The following is a 25669-nucleotide window of genomic DNA, read 5'->3' as shown; positions in this document are numbered from 1 at the left end:
ATGCTTTTGATAGATAAATCCTCCCTAAATGGCAGAACCAGTTATTTGGATGAAAGTATCGATGAAATATTTCAAGGGGTATAAAATGGCTGAACAAATTTAAGAAAGTAACTACGATATTACTTGATACCCATTATATCTTATTTGAAATACTGATTTGTTGTTCTTCATTCACAGGTTAAGGCACATTAGCAAAGGGCGAATTTTAATAATTGCTCAAGCAATTAATACACCACCCCCTAGAAAAATTAACCACAACTATTCTGGAGGGCACTTAATCTACAGAGTTGGGGAAGACTCTGGAAAACAGATGGTGAGTACCTGCTCGCTCTGAAACCCCATCCACGGGAGGCTACACATCTTGACCCCCCTGCTTCCCCAGCTGAAAGTGGGGGAGAGCGCCGCTCAGCACCCCAAGTGGCTGCCAGCCAATGAGCTGGTATCTGAAATGAAACCTGCCTGCCATCTTCAGCCTAAAGACTATCCACTTTGAACCCTTCCCTTGCTTTTCCTAAAATCAAGGTTAGAGGAGGTGAAATGCCTCCGCCAAGTCCCATCCATCAGACCTACACTGGGGGTAGAGAATGGGGTCTTCAGTTTCAGTCAAGTGCAACGCTCAGTTCAGCAAGAATGAATATAAAATAAGCCTTAGAGCTGATACACAGAGGCCACAAAACCCAACAGCACCACTCCCCGCCCCTCCCCGCCCCTCCCCCACTCCACCCTGCACAACACAAATACATAAAACAAAGATAGGAGTAACCTCTTTGAGACCCTCTGTCTGTTTCTCATTAGGCCTGCTGCATGTGATCTCTGTTTGGCCTTGGACTTGGGGGACGGCACTTATTTTCTCGGCTGTTTCACAGTATGATAAGTGAGAAAATAACGTTGTAAAGGGTCAAATGGTTCCAGGGAGGTCATCCCAAGGGTCAGGGCAGAGATGGGGCTGCCACTCAGAATTCTGCTGGCCCCGGGAGGCTCTCACTGGTGGACCACACAGCCCTCCATGCCCCCCACTCAGTCTAATCTCCTGAGTGTCTTTATGGAAACAATTTCTGCAGGTGCAATTTAGTCAGTAACTTTGAAAAGAACGTGACCCTTGGGACATGATTGCCAAGGGATGGCTTTGAAGTTGGTGGTTCCTCATCTACATTTTCCATGCATTATTTCCAAATAATTAGAGTAACTAAATTAACTAGCAACTCCATGTAGGGAAAATAAGATCAAAATCTTCACTCACTCATTTTAGGTTTTACGTGCACACAAAACTAATTTCTGCCTCTTATCTGAGGCCCCCATCACATATTAAACTCCATTTTCTCTTAGGTAAAGATATACAATGCAACTTTAGCAAAGGGATCAAAATTAGCTGGAAAACATTTAAAATGCAAATTTGGGAACATGGTATTAATATGAAAATAATGTCTTCACCACATCCTAACTCTTTCCTGCGTTTCTATGGATGCCTCAATTCTTTACAGATTAGATGTGCTTCCTTTCTATCTAAATCTCTATGATATTAAGAAAGCCTTTCATTTTCATGCTGCCGACATATAGAATTTGTGTTCAAGTGGCAGCCTAGGTGATTATAACTCTGTTCTTCTGATAAAGGAAACGTTAGCATGCTTTTAAAGATCAAAATTTGCAGCATATGAAAGAATTTACAATCCAAGTAGGTGGCTAATCACTGTACAAAAAGGTGAATTTTTGACGCCATGCTTAAAAGATACAAATGAAGGAGTACAGTGAAGTACATGCCACCCAGTTGAAGCTGGGGACTGATATAAACACCTCTCCAGTTCTCTGTGGTTTGGCCCCGCAGGCAGGAGACAAGAGCCCCCACAGTGTAATTGACAAGGCCCTCCCTGCAGGGTTATTCTGCTGGAGATCAGGGTGGGGAATAAAACTCTTAAAAAATAATTTGACCTTTTAAAGATCTTTGGAAAGAATATTACATGTGTTATTCCTTAAACAGAAGGAGAGGGCTGGATCAGTGAGACAGAAGTTAAGGGCATTGCAGTGATAGAGCGAACACATGGGTATTAGCTACGGTGATTATACTATTTTTATTCTTTTGGATCCCGGCAGTGATGTTTTCAAGCATAACTAGACGCCTGGCAGTGATGACCCACACCGAGGTACACGTTCTTCGTTCTTCACATATATCCCTTTTTCCTCTTTTTCAAAAGCCTGTCAAAACTTCAGAGATATACACAATGCTACTCGGAAGCAAAGAACTTGAGACTAACTTGGGCTGCAAGCAATGCATACTGGATATTTTTCAATCATCCAAGAGCCAAAGCTGGAACTGTCTTCCAGGACAGAATTAATACAGAGGGAAATGGGTCTCACGAAGGTTTGGAAGCCTTTCTCATCTCTCTGAGAAGCCAGGCCAGCAGACAGATTCTGAGTTGTTTTACATAGTAAAAAAGCTAAACCAAAAAAACCCAAACAAAGCAAAAACAGAAACCACACTTGGCAAACTGATATCCTATGACTTTCAGAATCAGATGTAAGAGTCATGTATTTTGGAATATATAATGCATGACAGCAAAACAGAGACTCTAATTCATTTAGGACTGAAGGGGAAGAGTGGACTTTTCCAACTATTTTGAGATGTTAAAATATGTGCTTTCAGATGTCAAGGGAAGAAAAAGGGCTGGCATCTTGACAAATCAATAATAAATTCCGTATTAATCAAAAGTACTCTAAATTAATTTTTGTACTCTATATCCTTCTTACTTTCTTCTTCCTATTTTAACTGACACTAAGAAGGGGACAAAGTACAACAACAAAAAAACCCAGCTAACAAAAATATACATCTATCGTCTTAGCTTCTGGGCATTGAAGTAAATTTATGACAAAATTTAATACTAGCTGTAGAGTCATGAAGCCCAATTATAATTATCCTGCTGGGAAGAGAAATTAATTAAACATCCCAGTGATAAAGACCCCACAGCAAACCTGGAATCAACAACCACGGGAGACGGATAGGGACTGGAAATAAAGGAGAAAAGAAGGCAAGGGCAGTATTTAGCCCATCTGTTCGGACAGTAATGGGGTGGGGTCATCTTTTCAAGAGAACACAGAGTGCATTACACTGAAAATGAGACTACCTGGCGGGCAAAGTCGGCCGAGTCCCTAATTCTCCTCTTCAACTCTGTGATTTGCTAATGCAAAACACATGTCTCCCTTCTGCACCAAGTTCAAATGACTCTGGAATTCCAACCGTGCAGCTCAGCGACTGAACCAGAACAAGGGGAGAACTTGTCAGGATTTAAGAGCTTTCAGCAAAGCCCTTCAATTGCAGCCAGCACCCTATTCCACGGGAGGATATCAATTATAGATAGTGACTTGCTTTTGCAGGCAGTCGGGACTGTCAGACACTAGATAGACAACCATGAAGAATCATGAATCTTTCTATTAACTGTAAGAGGGGGAAAAAGAATGGGTCATGGCTATAAATAAGGCAGAGCATCAGAATGGTTTAACACCTTGCCTCTTGGTTGTCTGCAGCATGAAAATTCAACTAATTCACAAAATGTCCTCTCTCCAAGGAGAGTCACAGGCACACAAACAGTTCCTGCCTCTCTCTGCCCCTAAAAAAGTGGGTTTTGCCACTGGTCTTTTTTCTATCTGCCACCCAAGTAATTAGGTGGACTTGAACTAACTATTCCTTCAGTCGACAAAAAATAATGTACCGGGCCACTGCTGAAGCTACCAGATTCACCGTGAGTAGGAAAGCACTTCTATGTCTGTCATGCAAAGTAAAATCAATTTAAATGTACAAATTTGGAATTTCTGTGCATCAGATAACAAGTTAAAAGGTAGAGGATAAGCAATATAAACCAGCATCTTTATTTATGTTATTGTAAGTTAAAATTTTTAATTCACTTAACTAAGTTAACTTATATAATTTATCTCAGACCAAAATTAATATCATAAAGATAATACATTGGGTTTTCTTCTAATACTGACATGAATTTCTTTCTGCCAATTTGGAATAAAAAAAATCCTACTGTGTATGTAGTTCATTTCTTAGTATTTATAGTAAAACAGACAACATGGTGGCCACTTAGTTAGCAGGTTAAGCAGCCTTGCCTTAAAAGTAGTCAGATCTCTCTATTAAAGCATCATCCCTACCTAAAACCTTTTGCCACTAAGATTAAATACAAATATATGCAATATCCACTGTCTTTTAAAAGCCTTCATGTGACATATAAGGAAGGGAAAATGTGAAGATATTACCACAACCCAAAAAAATGTTATCTCAAAACTGGCCTCTGATGAGGAACACGATTCCTTTTAAATGTGGACTTAGAATATGCTCCTATATCCTTCCTCGTTTGATAACAGCTGAACTACAATCACGGCATTCCTTGGAAACTGCAATGATTTATCTACAGAAAAGGCACCATGAGACTATGTCCTCTCTCAGAAGGACATTTTAAAAGGCAAGCAGTACTGGGCTTCCCTGGTGGCACAGTGGCTATGAATCCGCCTGCCAATGCAGAGGACACAGGTTTGATCCCTGGTCCAAGAAGATCCCAACATGCCACAGAGCAACTTGGCCCGTGAGCCACAACTACTGAGCCCACGTGCCACAACTACTGAAGCCCGTACGCCTAGAGCCCATGCTCCACAACAAGAGAAGCCCCCGCACTGAGAAGCCCACATACCAAAACGAAGAGTAGCTCCCGCTCGCCACAACTAGAGAAAGCCTGCATGCATAGCAACAAAGACCCAACACAGCCAAAAATAAATAAATAGATAACTTAAAAAAAAAAAGGCAAGCAGTACTGCCAGCATCTCATTTATGATGGCAGATTTTGTACAAACAGTTCTTCTCGTGTACGATGCTCACTCGCTCTATTATTGAGGGTCTTCTTGGCATTCTCTCCTCTCTGGGATTATTTCCCCACATTAAAAGACAAATTCCAAACTTTGTTTTTTCCTTTTTAGTGTTACAGTGTCTGTGGTTTCCATTAAAACAATCAGCAAGAATAAAAGGCTGTTAAGTCAGACTTGGTTTAAAAATAATACTTGCATCAAACTAAAGAGAAAGAATCAAGTTAAGTTCACAGAAAAATCTAGAAATATACCTTAATTAAAAGCATTTGACTTTCTAATTTTTTGCTGCACAGAGAAATCTAGAATTGCCCCTATACTATTACAAGGAGACATTATTAATAAAGAAATGGGGGGGGGGACCCTGATGTCATATTAAAGCCTCAAAACATTCTGTATGTGACGGATCCCAAAACCTGGCAAACCACATATTTGACACTATAATGTAAATGCAGCATGTTGGAAGTATCAGCGGATGGGCCAGGGTGCAGAAGACTCTCTTCAAAAGCCCATGCAGCCTACGAAACACACAAGATGTGTGAGGCATTGTATAATCTTAGTGTTTAAATAAACGGAGGAGGGTTATCAAGAGATATGGATCATCTGAAAATAAAAAGTGACTTTAAAAGCAAAGAGAATGGAGTGGGTGTGTGTGTGGTGTGTGTAGGTGACAGGGGGTGGGAGAGATCACAAAGGAAAGCTACTCTGTCAGATTTTCTGTCGTGTTTAAAGCTTATGAAAGGGCTACACGTAGCAAACCATCCTTAATGCCTTAATGCAACCCTATCCTTTGACATGGTTTCATCCCTGATTATCTAAATGCCCTTCCATCTCAGCTACTCCTGGTCCCATTTGCCAGGGAGACTCCACTGGCCTGAAAAAGTACCAAACGAAGATGAAGCACTGGCCAAGGAAACAGGGCTAATCAGGTATGCGGGGGGATGGGGGTACCCTGCATTATTTGAAATAACAGGTAGGGGAGCGAGGCAAAGACTTCTGAATCTGGTGTGGGAAGGGGAGGTGAGGTTCTCAATGGGACCATGTTGCAGTTTTCAAAAACATACATCATTAAACACATTTTAAAATACACATCGCTTTTTTCAGGGAACTATGAGGCCTGCAAGGACTGGCTTCAAGTCAAGAAACTGTGCTAATGGCTCATTCCAAATCATTACGTAGTTATCACACAGAATACCAACCGCCACCTAAAATAATGGGAGATTCCTTAGCTGGTGAGGGTTGGGGGAGAGGAAGAGAGAAGGGAAAAAAAGGACTTCCCCCACTTCTATGATTTTTTTCCTATTGTTACTGGGTCTCAGTTAAAATCAGACTTGGTTAAAAGGTTAATAATAATTCATGTCCAGCTTACTATTACTCAATAACCATCAAAGTCGCTAACTCAAAATAGTGTTTTCTCGCTTATGGGATCAGAGTCATTACACTCTCTATTGAAGACTTTATTGAATTTTACACTAAGCTTTAGCTGACTGAACAGGTCAAGCACCATGGCTCAGAGTTTCCTTTATTCTCAGAAAGTCATAAAGCGCCCTCCAGTTTGCCAGGCTGCTAGCTAAGAAACTTGACTCAGCGCGGGGTCAAGGGAGCTGACCCCACAGGAAAGGTCACATAGTTGTAAAGCCCCGTTCCCGGGCCCCCTTCACTCACGTGCACCAGCTGCTCCTGGGTGTCAAACTCCCGAGAACAGCCTTCCCAGTGGCAGTTTGTCTCGTAGATGACTTCAGGCTCCTGTTTGCTTTCATCTTTGTCCCCTTCCTCCTTCACCAGGGTTGTCCCTTCAGGCTGTTCCTGAAAGGCAGGGATGGGGGGAGGGAGGAAAAAGAAGGACAAAATCAGACACAATGGGAGGGCAGATAAGAAGAGCAAGGGAACTGTGCTCAGTATTCTGTAATGACCCAAACAGGAAAGTGAGTAACTGAATCACTTTGCTGTACATCTGAAACTATCACAACATTGTTAATCAACTAAACTCCAATATAAAATAAAAAGTTTGAAAAAAAAAAATAAAGGAAAGGCTTGTCTACCTCTGGATGCAATTTTGGAGAGAAAATTAAATACAGCCCAGGTCTATCAACTGGGTTTTGTGAATTGAAGAAATCAAACATGGAATCATTTCTGTGCTTTTTTTCACACTGACCCAATACGCCTTCAGAGGTTGTAAACTTGTGATTGAAGACAAATAGTCCAAACTAGAATATGGTGAGATGTTGAGGCCAAACTTTGCTGTCCTGAATACCAAGGTGAAAACAACCTAAGATGTCATCTCTTAAGAAAAGCAATTAAACCAGGTCGTGTAATCTTTACCCAAAAGACTGGTCTTTCTCTTTTGGTAAAATTCTTTTCAGCATATTAATTTGTTCACTCTCCTATTTTGCAATCCAGGGAAAGGGTTTACCGCTAATTCTAATTCTGTTCTCCCGGCCATTGGAGGCTGTGAGAGGCTCTTTGTGGATTTTTACAGGGATGATGTCTTCCGGGTTCAGCTTCTGTTCTCTAAGGATACACACCCTGACCAAGAACCACAGCATCTAAAGCTTAGCAGTATATACTTCTAGTCTTCTAAGGCAGCTTTGTGGAAATGAGAAGACAAAGAATTTCCAGAATTCTGGGAGATGATTAGGTGTGTAAATTCAGGATCTAATCTGGGGTTAGATGGCAAAAGCTGTATATAAATGCTTAGGCATAACCAGCAAAATGCCAGAGGAAAGATGGCTCTCAAAACCCATGACACCCATTCATTCCATCTTCCAAGTGTTCCCTAAAAAGGAAACATGGGCACCCTGGGTTTTAGTGGAAGCAGCCTGACCATTGCAAGGTCCAGATTTCGTGGACATCCAGATTCTTGTCCAACCCCTATCTCTGGGAATTATATTCATTGAGCTCCGTATCAGACATGCGGAACCTATAAAATAGGATTATGGGCAGAATCTGTACATTTTGAACATGGAGGCTCAGGATCTAAGTAACCGCAGAGATGAGACTGGAATTTTTAAACTTGTCTTTTCAGGACTTGGGGTAAAGAACCAGAATCCAAGTAGCCTTAGGTTAGGTTAATTGTAGCCAGATCCCTGCTGGCTCTGCAGGGTCTCCTAGCCAGCGGGAAGTGGCAAAATAAGAACAAATAAGAACATGATCATTACAGGGAATATCCCCGGTCTGCCCAGCTCAGGCTGAGAGCCAAGAGCTTGTTAATTCAGGCCCAAGATCAAGGCCAAGGACTGAAGCCTGCTTGCATCCCTGATCAACAACAAATACACCCAATCACTTACTCTACGAACTCCAGTTTATACCCCACATAGCTGCCTGCATTTTTGTGTGTCTGCTTCTGAGCTGGAGAAACAAACTGAGTCAGACTCCAGCCCTGGCCTTTTGTCAAATGCATGGTACGCCCAAGGCCAAGAACGCAGTAGACAAGCCAATGCTGTGAAAGACGTCAGGCTGGAGGGAGCCAGAGCCAGGTGCCTCCCTCACCTGCTGGCCCCGCGGCCCCGGGCTGGGGAGGTCTTCATCAGGTTTGATCTTGGAGCGTTTGTTGTGTACCAGGTCGCCAGTGCTGCTCACCGCGGACTCACTCGTGGGCTTGTTCTGCAGGTCACATTGGCAGGGACAGAGACAAAAATTAGGTTCTGATCAATGAGCAGGACCACAGCTAAAACACACAACTCGAGACTAACAGGCTTCTGTGGCACCAGAAGGATGACAGATACAGCTCCTATTTCCAGGTAGCAGAGTTCGGAAAATGTGTTTGAAGCCAGGATATATTGAAAAAAATGGTACAAATGAACTTATTTACAAAACAGAAATAGAGTCACAGATGTAGAAAACAATCTTATGGTTACCGGGGGGGAAGAGGGGGAGGGATAAATGGGAGATTGGGATCGACATAGACACACTACTATATATAAAATCGATAACTATTAAGGACCTATAGTACTGCACAGGGAATGCTACTCAATACTCTGTAATGGCCTATATGTGAAAAGAATCTAAAAAAGAGTGGATATATGTATATGTATAACTGATTCACTTTGCTGTGCAGCAGAAGCTAACAGCATTGTAAATCAACTATACTTCAATAAAAATTAAAAAAAAAAAAAAGCCAGAATATACATTCAAGGGTCAGCTCCTTGTTTTTAACTCATGAGTACCAACTCCCGGTGGCTTTTAAAAGCTAGAGGAAAAGAGCTGGGGTCCAGGCTTTAACAAGCTCCAACAGTCCAGCGGAAAGGGACTGAATGACAGCAATCCATTCACGGGATGTATTTTTACTGAATGGGCTATAGACAGCACAGGGTCAGAGGAAAGCGTGATCAAGCAGCCCGCTTTTCCACCGAGGATAAAATGACTCTAGTGTAAGAAGTTTCTTGTTTCTTGAGGAGCATATACATGGCACAGTCACCAAATCTGAAGATGACAGCTCTGGGTTGCGACCACAGGCTGCAGTATGGAAGCCGTGAGGATGCCATAGCTGATGTGGCCGCATGGTTTTCCTCTATGATTCCCAAGACAGACCAGGTCGTCGAGCTGTGTCTCTCACCTGTGAGGACTCGGAAGGGCCAGAGGTGACCTGGACGGGGTTCAGAACCGTAGGGATCCCGGGAATAGGCCTCTGTGTCGGGAAAGTTGGAGCGGGGTGGATGAGCGGAGGGCTGTGTCCGAATGCGGAGCCTAAGCTCTGTTGTCGGCTTAAGATCTGCTGATGCATATGGAGAGACACGGGTGCAGAAGGGTAGGTGAAGCTCAGGGCAGGGCTGCGGGTGGGAAATAAAGGGAAAACCATCATTGACACAGGATGCGGAGACCAATGCACCTTTATCCCTAGTGTTTCCTCCCCAAATCGCATCAGGGCTGTGTTTAAATTAGGTTAAGGGACTTCCCGGTGGTGCAGTGGTTAGGACTCCAAGCTCCCAATGCAGGGGACCCGGGTTTGATCCCAGGTCAGGGAACTAGATCCCACATGCGTGGGATCTAACTAAGAAGCTCACCTGTAACAGCTAAGACCCGGCGCAACCAAATAAATAAATAAATAAATATTAAAAAAACTAAATAAATTTTAAAAATTAAAAAAAAGGTATGACTTAAAAAAAATTAGAAGATGAAAAACGATGATTGACGAACACCTCGAAACTTCCTAGAGAAAGCTGACAGCTCAGACAGGACAGGTGCGTGGGCACTGGCACCAGCATGCAGACCTGAGACAAGATTCAGCAGAACGGAAGCAAAAGGCATCGGCTCAATAACAGCTATTTATTGCAATAACAAACTTGATATAACAAAGAGAATGGGTGACTACATGCTTTATAGTACTTTTCTGTGCTCCCCATCCCGTATGTTTCTGTGCACAGAGCAATTCTTCTCATACCGGCTCGCCCCGCACACTTTCATATGTCTCCAGATCTTATTACAAGAGGAAAGAAAATCAATTGGTTAAATGTGTTTTGAACACCATGCTTGTCATATCACTCATTTGTTTGTAAAGATGGAAAGCTTGGTTCATCCAGAATGCCACCTAAAGAATTTCCATCAGTGCCGTCTGGTTACAGAAGCTGATGGATTAAACCTCTCGCGGCTGAAATCGGTGATCAATGGGCTTCGATGGAGGACTATTCCAATGGGATAGCATCACTCCCTCTTTCAGCTAAAGAGCATAAATGTCTATTAACGCCCATTATACATGCTAATGCCTGTCACCACTTCATTATGCCAGAGTATTTCCCAGGCTACAGGAAGTTCTGAGGAAGCCACACCATTACCTAAAGACTTCTGGACTCGTAGGCAGTGCCAAATTGTTCTCTGCACCAGGATAGTTCTGGAATCCAATCCTCTTAAAAGAATAAAGTGCTCTCGAGGAATCTGCCGATGGCTTAGAAGTGCATGAAAAACTCTAATCACATTTGTGAAAATTTCTTCCTTAAAAAATACTCAGTGGGAAAAAATATATATACATAGCTCTTTTCTCCATCCTGCTGTGTAAGACTCAGAAAAAAATCAGGGTTTCTTGCAAAGTCAAAGGTAGAATCCATGCAAATTTTCCAATCTGGTGGGTTAATTACTATTGCTGTTAAGCGCATTAACTGAGAATATAATAATTACAATAACAAGTCTCAAACCATTTCAACAACTTTAAGTAATAATGCCGAAGATATACTCGCTTCATTAATGTGACTCCAAATTTTGCCCATTTGACTACAATCCATAAAAAGGCAGTTTCAATGGGATTACATTACTATTATTCCTACAGAGAACCTTGCATTACAATAGCTTGCCCATTTAAGACTGAATATCATTAAGAATACCCTAGGAGAATTTCACGGGGCTTGGAGGAACTCTCCTTTCATTCCGTATTGTATTTCTTTAATAAAGGAGAGCAGAAACCCGGTGAAAACAGTCATTGTTCACAGTAAGTTAGGGAGAAATCAGTAATAATATTCCGTTTCTGTGGCGCTATAGTTTCTGCCAGTGTTTGCGAAAGCAACCATGAATGATTACAGCAAGACTCAGCTAAGGTAGCTGTGTGGATGATTGATAGGGCATTAATCAAAAGATGCATATCTGCCTCAGAATTTGTTCACAAGCTTTCTTCTAATAGCTGATTTCATGTTCACTGAGCTCTATGCCAGTTTGTCCAATTTATTTTTCGGTGTACAAGCCATTCATCAAAAAACACAATGATTTAACCCCCCCCCCCGCCCCTTTCCTTTTGGTGAATGGGTATTACTAAGTGTAACTACCTTATGCTGTTCATTAAAAAAACAAAGGAAAACTAAAAGACCCCACTGCACACATATTTACAATGTGATATGGACTCTGAACAAACCTCCATGCACCTTTCCTGAGTTTCATGAGCTTGAATGATCAGGTCAGCTGGTGAAGGGGGCCCCTTGGGTCATGTACACCTTTAAATCCTGGGGGGCTCAAAAAAGTCAAGACCCAATTAAGAATCAAGACCATTAGAGAAAACATTACACAAGGCAGAAAATGTCCTCAGTTGTGTATGTAATGCAATTTATAAATGTTAATAGCCGGACAGAGTAGGTTGATTTTTACTTTTAAAAAGATACAAAAGACAAGAGGAAGGTCCAGCGTTGGTGCTGCAGCCCCCTGTCCCCAGGTGTAAAGTCTCTGATCTCAGCAGATGCAGGAAGAGCCACAAGAGCTTTCAACCCACGTGGGTAATGTCCCCTTTAGGGGCTGCGTTTTTTGCTGGTCAAACCAGGGAACAGGAATAAATGCTCACTAAAATCCATGTCAACTATTAGATTCCAAGGGAAGTGAGAACATACAGGACGGACCAGTGATTTTTAGCAGTCCCTCCTTGTTCATAAGGAGTCAGCAGTGCTCTCTCCCCTGCATGCAAAGAGCTGGCCGACACTGGACACAGGCGGAGACCTCGTGTCACTCCACGAGAGCGGGCGCTGCCGTCAGCTCCTGGGTGGAAGGCTGCTTGCTTGGGATTACAAAGCCTATTTAGGATTCAATGACAGAAGTAGATGTTTTTGGCTCTGTGGCAGCGTCGGTGAATGGATTTGAGAGCTAAGCCTCCTCTTGTTTTCAGAACAGCCTGGGGGGTTATCCACACAATGGTGTAAGGAAGAAGCAGAGGATGGGTGATGAGTGGGTACTGCAGGTGATATCAAGTAGAACAGAAAACAACACCGTCCACCCAGGAGCATGGAAAGAATCTCCGAGGACTTCCCACCAGGGGGGACCAGAGGATCAGGGCCACTAGCTTCTGCTCTCTGACCCCAAGTGAGCTGTCTTCCTAAGCTCCGCATCCCAGTATTTGCTGTGTCCTTCCAGAGGCCAGCATGGCTGCTTCCTTTTGGTCACTCAGATTCCAGCTTAAATGTCACCTGCTCAGACACAGAAGCCTCCTGAGCCCAAGGTCCCTATCCAAACAAGCCCCTTGTATAGCTCTTCGCCCCACGATGCTCTGTTGTTTGATAGCTGTATTCTCACTGCAGGATGAGGCTCTCTGAAACCATATGCTCTCCCTCCCTCTGGAATGGAAGGTCTAGGAGATCTGGGCTCTGGTCTGTCTTGTTCCCCACTGACCCCTGGTGCCCGGAACACTGCCTGGCAGGGGGCAGCCCCTCAAAATGAGTCAGTGAGTGATGGAACCACCCCCTCAAGATATGAGTTTCCTGTTGCCGCTGCTACACATCACCACAAACTTAGCTGTCTTAAAACAAAATACACTTGCCATCTTACAGCTCCAGAGGTCAGAATTCTCAAACGTGTGGGCAGGACTGCGTTTCTCTGGAGTCCCTGACACCTGGCCTCTTCCAGCTTCTAGAGGCTGCTCACATCCACGGCTCATGGCCCCACCTTACCCCGACCTCCTCCTGTGGCTCCCTCTAACCCTGTCGCCCCGCCTCCCTTTTATGAGGACCCCTGTGATTATATCAGGGCCACCTTGTGAGCATCTCTTCATCCCTTAACCAGACACCAAAGATTACTTACTCCATGATTCTACTGGGAAGTTCACATCCGGGAAAACTAGTCTACACACTGTAAGTTAAGATGTGTTACAAGTCTAAGGACTTCCCTGGTGGTGCAGTGGTTAAGAATCCACCTGCCGATGCAGGGGACATGGGTTCAAGCACTGGTCCGGGAAGATCCCACATGCCACGGAGCAACTAAGCCCGTGCACCACAACTACTGAGTCTGCGTTCTAGAGTCTGCGAGCCACAACTGCTGAGCCCACACACTGCAACTAATGAAGCCCACGTGCCTAGAGCCCGTGCTCCACAAAAAGAGAAACCACCGCCATAAGAAGCCTGTGCACTGCAATGAAGAGTAGCCCCCGCTTGTCACAACTAGAGAAAGCCCACGCGCAGCAATGAAGACCCAACTCAGCCAATTAATTAAGTAATTAATTAAAAAATAAAGATGTGTTACAGGTCTATGTGGTTACCTTTGGAGGTAATCTTTGTTGTCTAGCCTCTTTGGTCACAATTGTCTTTGTGGTATCTCTTCACATTGTTGCCTTTAGTTGAGTTCCAATCGTTTCCTTTGCTGCATAGTATCTTAGGAGTCTAAGTAGACCACACTTTCTATGTATGTTCTTTGCATGTTCTATACACGCTTTTTCTCTGTGTATCAGCTCGTGGTTGTTTACTACTATACATAAAGCCGCTATGAAGACTATCAAACAAACAAACAAAAAACTCCTTAACTGAATCACAGTCACACAATTCTTTCTGCCGTGTAAGGTTCCAGGGAGTAAGACGTGGACATCTCTGGGGGCCATTACCCTGCCTAACAAACTCAGAACAGTCACTTCAAAGAAAAGCAATTTGACAATGTGTTTATAACACAATACAAAGCTAGTAACTAGATTTGTGTATTTTTATAGAACTTCAGCAGCTGAGGGCAGACTGCTGGTTACAGAGGTCGGAATTTATTTTGAGAAGTAAATTCTATTTTTAGAAGCCCTGAAAGAAAATCTTCCTAAACAGTTCATGTATGCGTTCCATAATTTCCTAGAAATATGAAGTACTGACATTGTTGAAAATTTGTATACATTGCTTCTGTCTCCTCTCAAGGAGGACACAGTCTAGTCTACAACTTGGTCCACGTGAGCTTTATGACCTCAAAGCCTTTACATTTCTGCTCACCCTGTTCCTTCCTATGGATCAGCTGAAGAGTGATTATGTCCTGATTTTTGAGTTCTCTTCATTCAATATTTGATAAAGTATAATTTAAAAATTTATTATAGTGTTCACTTCTAAATGACTCCACAAGAGATGGGATAATTAAAAACACACAAACATTTATAAGAATGTGACTTACAATTGTTAATCTATATTTAATCACTAAGATCAGTAGAAAGTGTCAGATGGCCCAGATTTCCCCAAGCAATGCGTTAACACAGTCACCCAAAAGTAAGTGTTAGGGAGGAAAAGAAAAAAAGGTACCGAAGTCATAAAGTCTGAGGAATACAGCCCCGGGATTCCCTGGAACTGTTAATATTTGAATGTGCATTCCAAATGTCTCATCCCTGATATGGTTTGGCAATATTTGGAGGAGCTCTTAGAGACTAGTGTTCCTCCCAAAATGCTTTGAGAAACCCTCTTCTAGGACAACAGTTAGAGTATTCTGTAATAATCTATATGGGAAAAGAGACTGAAAATGAATGAATATATGTATATGTATAATGGAATCACTAATGCAGTACACCTGAAACTAACACAACACTGTAAATCAACTATACTGCAACAATTTTTTTAAATTATTAAAAAAAAGGCCAGAATAAATTAATTCAAATGTTAATTTGTCCTATATTTTTCTAAAGAGCAAAAAATGAGAAAAGTGTGGATTTTCGATCCTTGACTATACTGTGTGTGGTGTCCTTATCCACCAAGTACAATTTCTACCCATTGAAACCGATTTATGGCTACTGAAGTCTTAGTTTTATAAAATACCTTAAAGGAGTACTCATTCCACTGTAGGCAGTGACTCGAGGACAGAATTCTAAATAAGGATAACTACTGAGGTCAGTTTCCCTTTTATTCTTTGCTCTGAGCTAAGTTAAATATGATCTGCAAATCACTGTCTGAGTGGGAACCATTTCTTCTACTTTCCAAAAATTTAATATTAAAATTCCCAAAGTCTGAATGGTTAAGAAAGTTTTGACGTATTATTTTCCAACACAAATCAGAAGTAACATTTTGTCAACACCCTTTTGCAAAGTGGGGTCAAATTTTGCAAACCGGGTCTCATTTCTGAGCATTGCAGTAAATAGCCCAGTCACCTCTCCCTTGGCTGGAACTCTTCTGTCTGGGAATCTCAACAACTATGGCCAATCTGGTTGAAATCTGGGGTGTAAGTAGAAAGAAAGGATGTTAAACAACTAAAATAAATACCATAATATGTATAACTGAATAACTGACTCAGTTTGCTGTATAGCAGTAATTAACACAACACTGTAAATCAACTACACTTCAATAAAAAAAATTTTAAAAATAAATGAATATTATAAAATCCATGCACTCATTCACTAATTTCACAAGTTTTAGCTGAGTACTTTCTACATATCCCTTTTATATATCCAAAGAATAAAATAATTATTTGTAACTGGAAAGTTACATACTAATTACAATCAATACATACCACTTTGAGTTCCATAACCATGTTTGACTTTCATAGTAAACGTTATTTTTTTCACACCAAGGAAGTGATGTGAGTCAACATTGCACAGAACCCCTCTGATCAATCTGTAAATTCACATTTAATTACAGAAATGATAGGTAAGTGGGGACACTAAATGTGTATATTGTAGAAGACCATTTGTTAAGAGGTTTTCAACCCTACCTATAGACATTTTAAAGTCATTAATACTCAAGTCAAATAGATAAAGACCAGTTAAAACAGTGTGTGAGACAAACCCATAATGTATTTTAAAAACATTTCAGGAATTCTGCCTACGGTGGAGGGTAAGAGAATAAGAGAATGGGGGATGGGCTGGACAACTTACAGCACAATGAGTAAAGCAGCCTGATGTGGCCTGCTGTAGTCCTTTTTTTAAGTAAAAAATTTATTTATTTATTTAGGCTGCACCAGGTCTTAGTTGTGGCATGCAGGATCTTCGCTGTGGCATGTGGGATCTTCAGTTGCGGCATGCGTGCGGGATATAGTTCCTCCACCAGGGATCGAACCTGGGCTCCAGCATTGGAAGCGAAGAGTTCTACCCACTGGAACACAGGAAAGCCCCTGTAGTCCTTTATACTGAGAGGCTAAATAGTGCTGATTATAGTATTTAAGAGATCGGTTTCTAAGGAAAACTGAATTTTAAAAACTTGGGGGAATTACCTGGTGGTCCAGTGGTTAGAACTCAGGGGTCCTAACGTGACCCTGTGCTTCCACTGCAGGGGGCACAGGTTCCATGCCTGGTCGGGGAACTAAGATCCCACATGCCACGCAGCACAGCCAAAAAAGAAAAAAAAAAAGTCGGAACTATAAGAAAGATGGCCAGAGGTTGGGTGACCCAGCCATGGCACGCTTACAGGTAAAAGTTCCTATTTTATTATTTAATGACTTCAATCCACAGGGCATTTACCTGTTTTCTAAAAGAAAAAAAAAATCACAGTTTTTCCTTAGAGCTGCATGGAACATCTCATTCCACTAAGTCTCAGTGCTACGGTTCCTTGTGCTCATGTGCGGAAGGATGAGGGAGGTTGCTGGAAACGGACTCATTAGTACTCCACATATTTTGTTTATATTTGCTTCAGCGGAAAGGCTCACCATCAGCTTCCAGGTTCATCTCCGGAACCTCTCCCAGACCTAGGTGACACGGCACAGAGCTGGGCTGGCCTGAGATTGATGAGAGAATTAAACCAGAGCAGAGCGCCTTTGTGACAGGGAAGGCCTGAGTCACAGAGGCACCATCTCTTACCCAAAGGGAAGAGGACTGAAGAGTATGCGGCAGCTATAGATTCTTAGGAAATGTTTTAAATGTAAAGTCAATGCTAATGACCTATAAACATTTTATTTTTCAATTGCCCTAGTTGGTCAGTTTCGTTCAGATGTGAATTTTTAAGGGATCCTTAAAATAAACTCATGTGATGCTTTTATAATGTATTTCTTCAGGTCAGGCATTAGAATTAAGAAATTCATGCTGCAGTCTAAATGTCCATTGACAAATGAATAAAGAAGATGTGGTGTGTGTGTGTGTGTGTGTGTGTGTGTATATATATATACATGGAATACTACTCAGCCATGAAAAAGAATGAAATAATGCCACTTGGAGCAACATGGATGGACTTAGAGATTATCATACTAAGTGAAGTAAGTCAGACAGAGAAAGACAAATATCATATGATATCACTTATATGTGGAATCTAAAATATGATGACACAAATGAACTTATCTACAAAACAGAAACAGACTCCCAGACATAGAAAACAAACTTATGGTTACCAAAGGGGGTAGTGAGAAAGCAGCAGGGGAGAGATAAATTAGGAGTTTGGGATTAACATATACACGCTACTATATACAAAGTAGGTAAACAACAAGGACCTACTATATAGCACAGGGAACGATACTCAATATCTTGTAATAACCTATAATGGAAAAGAATCTGAAAAAGAATATATATACACAACTGAATCACCTTCTGTATAACATTGAATCATTTTATATAATATATATAAAACTGAATCACTTCTGTAATTTACAACACTGTAAATTAACTCTACTTTAATAAAAGGGAAAAAAAGAGAAACTTCATGTTGCAATTAACCCAGTTTTCTATACACTGAAGAAACCAATGACGCTATTTCCTTTTCAGTGTCCCATCTCTCCTAATTCTTGCTCATGAAACCAGTACTGGAGATGAAGTCAGGCAACAGTCCACACTGTAACATGACAGCCCCCAAATCTGAGAAACTGGCTTGAAGGAAAAAGAGGGGAAGGGGGAGAAAGAGGCATCTAATCAAAACCAACTTTGTGGTTACTTTGTGGTTGTCATACTAAGGAGGTCATCCACGTTCTGGTTCCAGCTGTGGAATTTACTGCACAACAGCTGCCATTCAAATGAAGAACAATTCTTTCCAGTTTTGCAGAAAACAGGCCAACAGTCATTATCATTCATATAAGTGTAAGTATAGGGACACACATGCATGCATCTGCTTCTATCTGAAAGGAAAAAAAGTAAAGCTTCCATGTCCATCCATAAAAGCCCCCGGGGCACGTGCACTGGAAAACCCAGCGGCCTCAGAAGTAATGAGCACACAAAGACCCACATAATCACAAAAGAAGTAAGTATCATCCCAATGTTTACACTGAGGCATCTGCACTCTTTCAATAATGCTTTGGACAAAAATACATTAGGCTTTATAGGATGCAAGGGTCCTGAAAGGCTTGTAAAGCCGGGTTGCCACTTAAACAGCCAGACAAAACCTAGGAGTAACATACTCTCCAATGGGGTTTGGCTTGAAGTATCCAAATCATGTAACTGGTCAGCCATGGAGACACGATTAGAAAAAGCACCATCAATTTTTAAAAAACATCAACAGACATTATTATATTCCTATTATAAATAGCATTTCCCGCCAATCCTTTTAGCCGTGCGCCCCACAGGAGGATTTTTAAGGCGAAGGCAGTAAGGGGAACAGAAGAGGAGATTTCAGTTACACCCGGCAGGTTCGCCCAGGTAGGTTAGCTGAGTGCCTCAGATTCAGCCCACGAACCTCCTGAAGCATCAGCTCCCTGGTCCTTAAAACAATGCAGCCTCACTGGGGCCTTGAAGGCTTCCTATGGTTCTAGGATCAGCGGTCCCCGGCTATGTACAACCTGGCCCTGCCCACCTCCAGCCTTGTGCTCTGCCTCACCTTCCAGCTGGGCTGCTGACAGTCCCTCCCACATCCTAACTTCGTATCTGATTGGAGGCTTTTCCCTTCCGTGAGTTCCGTGAGGACAGGGATCGTGTCACTCATTCATCTTTGCAGCCCCATGTCCAGCACTGTGAGCAGCACGCAGTTGAATATGCAGTAAAATATTTGGAAAATGAATGAGTAACGGTTTAAATGAAGTGCTACCTCAAACGAATGGCCACATCTGGGAGTAAATGAAAACTATCCTTTTTAGTCAGGATTCGTTATTTTCATTGATTCTGGGGTAAGAGAAGGTTGTCTTGTAATTTTTAGAAGATGCAATCAGAGAGTTTTAAGGACCCCTGGTCATTGAGCTCTGGGTTCATCTGTTCTTCGATGTTTTCCACCCAAGTTCCTCTGACACGAATGAGCTGACTCATGGCAGGTAACAGCACAGAGTCAAGCTGCTGTGGAAGCCCTGCTCAGGAAGTGGCGCTGGTCCTGCCAAATGCATCCTTGCTCCAGGGGCCTGATATCTGGGAGGGCTGATGCTGCACAGAGAAAAAGACCCCTACTCTCTGGTCACCAGGCACAGATGGTCAGTGCCGGCCACAGAAAACACGCACTGACTTGTGAAGCTGCGGCTCTGGGCACTCAATTTGCATCTTCATTGCGATGTCTGTCCTGCTGGAGCCAGACCTGAAACTACTGAGGATGTGAAGCCATCTTCATTTTCACCATTAAACCCAAAGTGAGAAAGCTGTAACTGGTGGGTTAGAAATGAATGGATTACTCATTTCTTCATCCCATTTAGCTTTCCTAGAAGATGGAAGATGAGTGTCAGTTGAAATACTTTCTCCTCCAACGGGAGCTCAATTTCTAGGGGAAGGTATTAGCAGAGGTCAAACTACTTCTAATTTAACACCATTAACTGGATGTTTATAATACTAGCCTTAACCAGAGAGGGTGGAGGCTTAAAGGCTGTGTTTGATAAATGTGAATCTTCAGGGTGATGGAGAAGTTAAAACTCTTTGAGACAGTTAACTATTTCACAACATCCTTTTAAGTGTATGGAGTTATTTTTTTTGAATGATGTTCTTAGTTATGATATAAAAAAGACCTGTGCTGTACATTTGAATAATGTTTTTTTTTTAAAACATGCTTTTTTAAAATAAATTTATTTTGTTTGTTTACTTTATTTAATTGGCTATGTTTGGTCTTCATTGCTGCACACGTGCTTTCTCTAGTTGCATCGAACAGGGGCTATTCATTGTGGCGTGTGGGCTTCTCATTGCGGTGGCCTCTCGTTGCAGAGCACGGGCTCTAGGTGCATGGGCTTCAGTAGTTGCGGCACATGGGCTCAACAGTTGTGGCTCACGAGCTCTAGAGCACAGGCTCAATAGTTGTGGCACACGGGCTTAGTTGCTCCGCAGCATGTGCTATCTTCCTGGGGCAGGGATCGAACCCATGTCCCCTGCATTGGCAGGCAGATTCTTACCCACTGCGCCACCTAGGAAGTCCAACGATATTTTTTTTAAATAACTTTTTAATGTTTATTTATTTATTTATTATTATTATTTTTTGGCTGTGTTGTGTCTTCATTGCTGTGCACAGATTTTCTGTAGTTGTGGTGAGCGGGGACTACTCTTCATTGTGGTGCACAGGCTCCTTATTGAAGTAGCTTCTCTTGCTGCAGAGTGTGGGCTCTAGGCACGCCGGCTTCAGTAGTTGCAGCACGTGGCCTCAGTGGTTGTGGATTGCGGGCTCTAGAGCACAAGCTCAGTAGTTGTGGTGCATGGGCTTAGTTGCTCCGTGGTATGTGGGATCTTCCCAGACCAGGGATCGAACCTGTGTTCCCTGCATTGGCAGGCGGATTCTCAACTACTGCGCCACAAGGGAAGTCCCAAACAATATGTTTGAATAAGTTAGACATAATCAAGTACTATGTTTTAAGATGTAGATGGGCTTTATGAATAAAAATGTGCTTTGTATGGAATTTTTATAGCAGTCTGAATTATTAAGTAAATACATAAACATAAGAACCATATACAAACTGAAGATGGACATTTGCTTTTTTAGCCCTTTATCCATCTGTCTGTATCTCCATATATCTATCGACCTATGGATATATGATACACTATCCATACACTCTATAACCTTCTGAAAGCTAGAATTATTCATCCACCACACAGAAACTTCCTTTTAATAAGGAGGGTGATTAGAATTCTAATGGCTCATTAAAGAGCTCCTTCATTTATTCACTCCAGAAATATTTGTTGAGTGGTGTCAAGGTGGCAGGGCACAGATGTTGTGGGGTGGGGAGTGTGGCCATGAACAAGACACACACAGCCCGAGACCTTCTGGCAATTGTGTTTGAGTGGAAGGAGACATATAGCAAAATACCAGATGAGCAAGTAAATCAGGGAATTTCAAATAGTGGTCCATGCTATTACCAGCCTCTTAGAGAATAGCATGTGAACTGGGATGTGCATATAAAGGAGATTTTTTAGAAAACTGAATATGTGTCATTACACATTGAAAAACAACTTTAGAAACTGCTGACACCATTCCTATATGCACTGACAACACGAGAAGCAGATTAGGATTAGAAAACATGCACGTGTACAGGTCAAACATGTTTGTGGCAAATTAAAAGGCAAGGGACTGGGGGGCTGGTCCTCTTGCAAAGACCCTCCATGCTAATGTGTAAAACAAGAATAACACTACGCTTTCCAAGACTGCTGTGAGAAGAAAACAGTGAGCGCATCTCATGCCTACTGTGTCCCTGGGTACAAAGCAGAGATGAGTACACCCTAAGTCCACCTTCGCTCCTGTATCTTTCCCTCTCAAGACAGTTACCCTTTGTAGATTTCTTCATGCTGCTTCCTCTCCCGTCGTCCACTGGCCTTACCACTTACTGAGGAGTCCACCCTCCAGTTGGTCTTTAGATTTCACAAAGTGAAATTTGGAACAGGGCAAGCAAAGCACTAACGTTACTCCAGGTGGTGCTGGTCATAATTCTTCTAATTATTGTATTCTTATGGCAAGCCGATCCCATCTTGGGTCATCTGTATTACTTTATATGCACCTAAAGCTATCTCCTATCCTAATACACAGTGGCTGTGTATTAAAGGACGAGAGGTCAGACTGCAAGAGAGAAGACGGAGCGGTGAAGAGCCAAAGGCAAGGAAGACCTGAATGCCTGATGGTCACCTGCCAACAAACGGGTCTCATGGGGCCTGAATGGTCTTAGGAATCTCTGCTTCCAGCTAGATGAGAATAATCAGGTCTGTTGCAGCTCCTTGGAGGCAGGGGACAATGATCATTCCAAGTCAAGATCCTGACAGTCTGTCAAGGTACTAGATTACCTGGGAAAGGTGAGGAGATCAAGAAACTGGTGAAGATGCTGGGGTAAAAATAAAGACAGATAGCACTGGGACTATCTGTGCACCATTTTCTAACTTAAATCCTTTAGAGGCTGTGAATAATCATGGTAGCTGGGCAGAGAGCATGAGAGAAGAAAAATGAAGGAGAAATGAGAGCTCACAATGTGATTCCATGTGAATATCATTCCTGTGAATTTCACTGTCTGCTTCCTTTCCACCACGCGATGCTATGACTTCTAGTCAAGCCACATATGGTCGATGGCAATCTATGATCCCAAGGAAATTCGCCAGGAGTGCAGAATAGCCAGGCCATGGTCTGGAGATGGGCACACGTCCTCAGAGTCAGACTGGGGCATCACGGCAGGCAGCACGGCCAGGCCCTGGTCACTCATCTTCCGGGTGGACCACCAGCAGCCGTTCTACTGAGGCTTTGCCCGCGGGTAGGGGTCTTCATCTAGGCACTACCCATCCATACCAGATTTAACAAAAGGCACCTCTTTCCTCTACAGTGGCTGTCTTGTCTGTAGTTCACAAATTCAAAGACAATTTCAGAGCCGACAGGCAAGGAAGGTTGCAGAGCTGGTAGCAAATCTGGAATCCGACTACAATTTTGCCCGACTCCAAAGCCTACCTTTGTGACTGCATCGGCTAATCTTGAAACCACCCCAGCACCCCTCTGTAAGTACGGACTGTTATCACAGAAGCAGAGCTATTTTGCTCTGTTCTGTGTTTCCACACTTTCTCGACTATATTAAAAGACAGACGCTGCAGAAAATGACATCATATCAAAATGGGGATTTATAATATTTAAAAGCTAACTTGACTGCCAAGGAGGATTGCTGATAACTGAACAAACAAAGAATTAAAACTGTAATGGAAACATTACAGACAAAAAATAATGGTGTTCATCATTTCTAGTAAATACGGTATGTGACGATTACTAACTCATTTTTTTTTTCTGGACTGTTAGGGTTTCCCTAATATGTATATTCATCATGGAAAACCCATCTATTCCTTTAGACTGCAAATCCTTCTGTCCCCTTTTCCTTCTTCCTCCCAATGCACCTTTCCCCCGTGAGACAGGACTCACATCTGGTCTTTTTTCTTTTCTTTTGATCATGTTGCATTGTTTGTGGGACCTGAGCTCCCCAACCAGTGATGGAACCCAGTGTCCCCTGCAGTGGAAGTGTGGAGTCCTACCCACTGGACCGCCAGGGAAGTCCCACGTCTGCTCTTTTGATTTCTATCTCTGTCCTTGCAAGTGTCCCCAAACCAGGTACGAAGTTGGTTTTCCCTCTAGGGAACTATAACTAGTAAGAGGATAAAAAGATCGCTATACTCACTTGTCTCTACAAAGTGGATTTCATCCTTCCTGAATAACTACTATTCCTCTACATGGGCTGCTAACTGATGTCTGCGAAATAATTCTTTTCGGCCCAATAATTGGCTCTGGAACTCATCGTAGTGGAATGTGACCCGCATCCGCAGTCCAGCTCCACCCCAGTGTCCTGTTATAATTCTTCCTCGTAGGCAGTCAGTACCGCAAATGCAGGTGCAGGAGACCAGTGACATTTTATTAAAGAAACACATCATGGATTTGGAGGAAAATACATACCTGATTGCACTTGCAGATAAGTGGCCATATGAGCCACTTGCTGAAGAGCTGCTGCGGGAATTATTGAGAATGGTGACCAAGGAGTTGGGAGACGTCCTGATCATGGTCTGAAGGTCAAAGCTATGATCGGACAGTGGTGATATGGACAGTGTACGTTTTCGGCTCGGCCTGGCTGACAGCCGGGGACTGGGGAATCTGGTGCCTGTTATATAAACAAAACAGAACCTGATTACCTGCAGCTGGACTCAGTACCCGTTATCTGTTCCTACTACACCGCGTGGAAGAAATGAAGGATAAGAAGCCGGAAACTGGCGTTGACAAGTACCTCTCTCCTCCCACCTGTGATCTACCGGCTACAATTGAGGAAATTAGGGAGAAATATTTATCTTCTAGGGGCTTACCTCGGGGGGAGCTCTGTTTATTAATGTGTAGGCAAAATGATAAATTGCTAAACGAAAGGGAAAGACTTTTATGTGTTCTCCCTCTCATTTCCAGTGATTTATGAATCTGACGGCTGCTTAGATATGCTCATCATTAATTCACCACCAGCGACAAAGACAGTGTGGTTCCCACAGTCACCGCGCACACCCCTCCTCCCCACGCGAACGTGCACCGTTTTAAGGCAGTGAGCCGAAGGAAACAAAAAATGAATTAAAGTATCCTAAGATTAAAAAAAAATCCAGCTTCGTTATGCCCTCATTTCCCCATGATTTCTGTAGTTATCTGATCCACAGAATACTTACGGCTTTACCGACAAAACTGATAAGTACGTCACCCTAAGTTAATGGTTCTCCATGGGAGGGCTGATTTTGCCCCCAGGGGATATGTGACCACATCTGGAGGTATTTTGGTTGTCACGACTCACAGGGTGCTAGAAACATCTAGAGGGAACGTGCAGGGCAGCCCCCCACCGTGAAGAATCATCTGGCACTGGCAGTGCCGACACGGAGTCACCCTGCCCTAAATTCCCCGGAATCTAACAGTCTAAGTCCCAAGAAACATCTAAAAGCTCGGGACGTGGTTTGTTTACAGATTTTCCAAGGTCGGGGGGAGAATAAAACCCTCCAAGCTTTATAATAAGATAACATGAGTCAATTTTAAGCCTCTGGTTTTTAGATCAATCAATCCATTAATTAATTCTAATTAATTCTCTGCACTTATTAGAGTTTTGAGACTTCTGGAGGTTAGTAACTCACACTGAAATGCCTGCCAACTTAATACAATGCTTTTTATGTGGAGAGTTAAAAACTAAACGCCCATTTGCCTTCAATTTGGTAGATAGAGATTTGAATTCCAGGGCAGAGCTATGAATGTGGCCCACAGGCCCACTCCTACCTTTTCTAAGGTCACATTTACATGACAGAGTTATCAAACTAAAGTTTAATGACAGAATGAGAACAAAATCTCACTAGGTAAGAAGCAAATCCAACACGATTACTTTTAAGAAATAATGGAGGGTTTCTATTTGAAAGCATGGGTACACCTGC

The 25669-nt window shown here is 42.5% G+C and overlaps 1 protein-coding gene across 3 annotated transcripts in view; it reads right to left on the bottom strand.

The window, feature by feature from the left end:
- The window catches only part of GLI3 (GLI family zinc finger 3), a 289281-nt gene that overhangs the window by 61211 nt on the left and 202401 nt on the right, over positions 1–25669 (bottom strand). For all 3 annotated transcript variants that reach the window (XM_057731922.1, XM_057731920.1, XM_057731923.1), the window contains exons 7-10: positions 24183–24384; positions 9404–9617; positions 8338–8451; positions 6514–6654 (exon numbers count right to left, since the gene is read on the bottom strand). In XM_057731922.1, coding sequence (XP_057587905.1) covers positions 6514–6654; positions 8338–8451; positions 9404–9617; positions 24183–24384 — 671 coding nt within the window. The remainder of the gene's footprint in view (positions 1–6513; positions 6655–8337; positions 8452–9403; positions 9618–24182; positions 24385–25669) is intronic.

This window comes from Hippopotamus amphibius, chromosome 4 (assembly GCF_030028045.1).
Source record: "Hippopotamus amphibius kiboko isolate mHipAmp2 chromosome 4, mHipAmp2.hap2, whole genome shotgun sequence".
Taxonomy (NCBI): Eukaryota; Metazoa; Chordata; class Mammalia; order Artiodactyla; family Hippopotamidae; genus Hippopotamus; species Hippopotamus amphibius.
The sequence above is the reverse complement of the archived record's forward strand: the minus strand, read 5'-3'. Positions and strand labels throughout refer to the sequence as shown.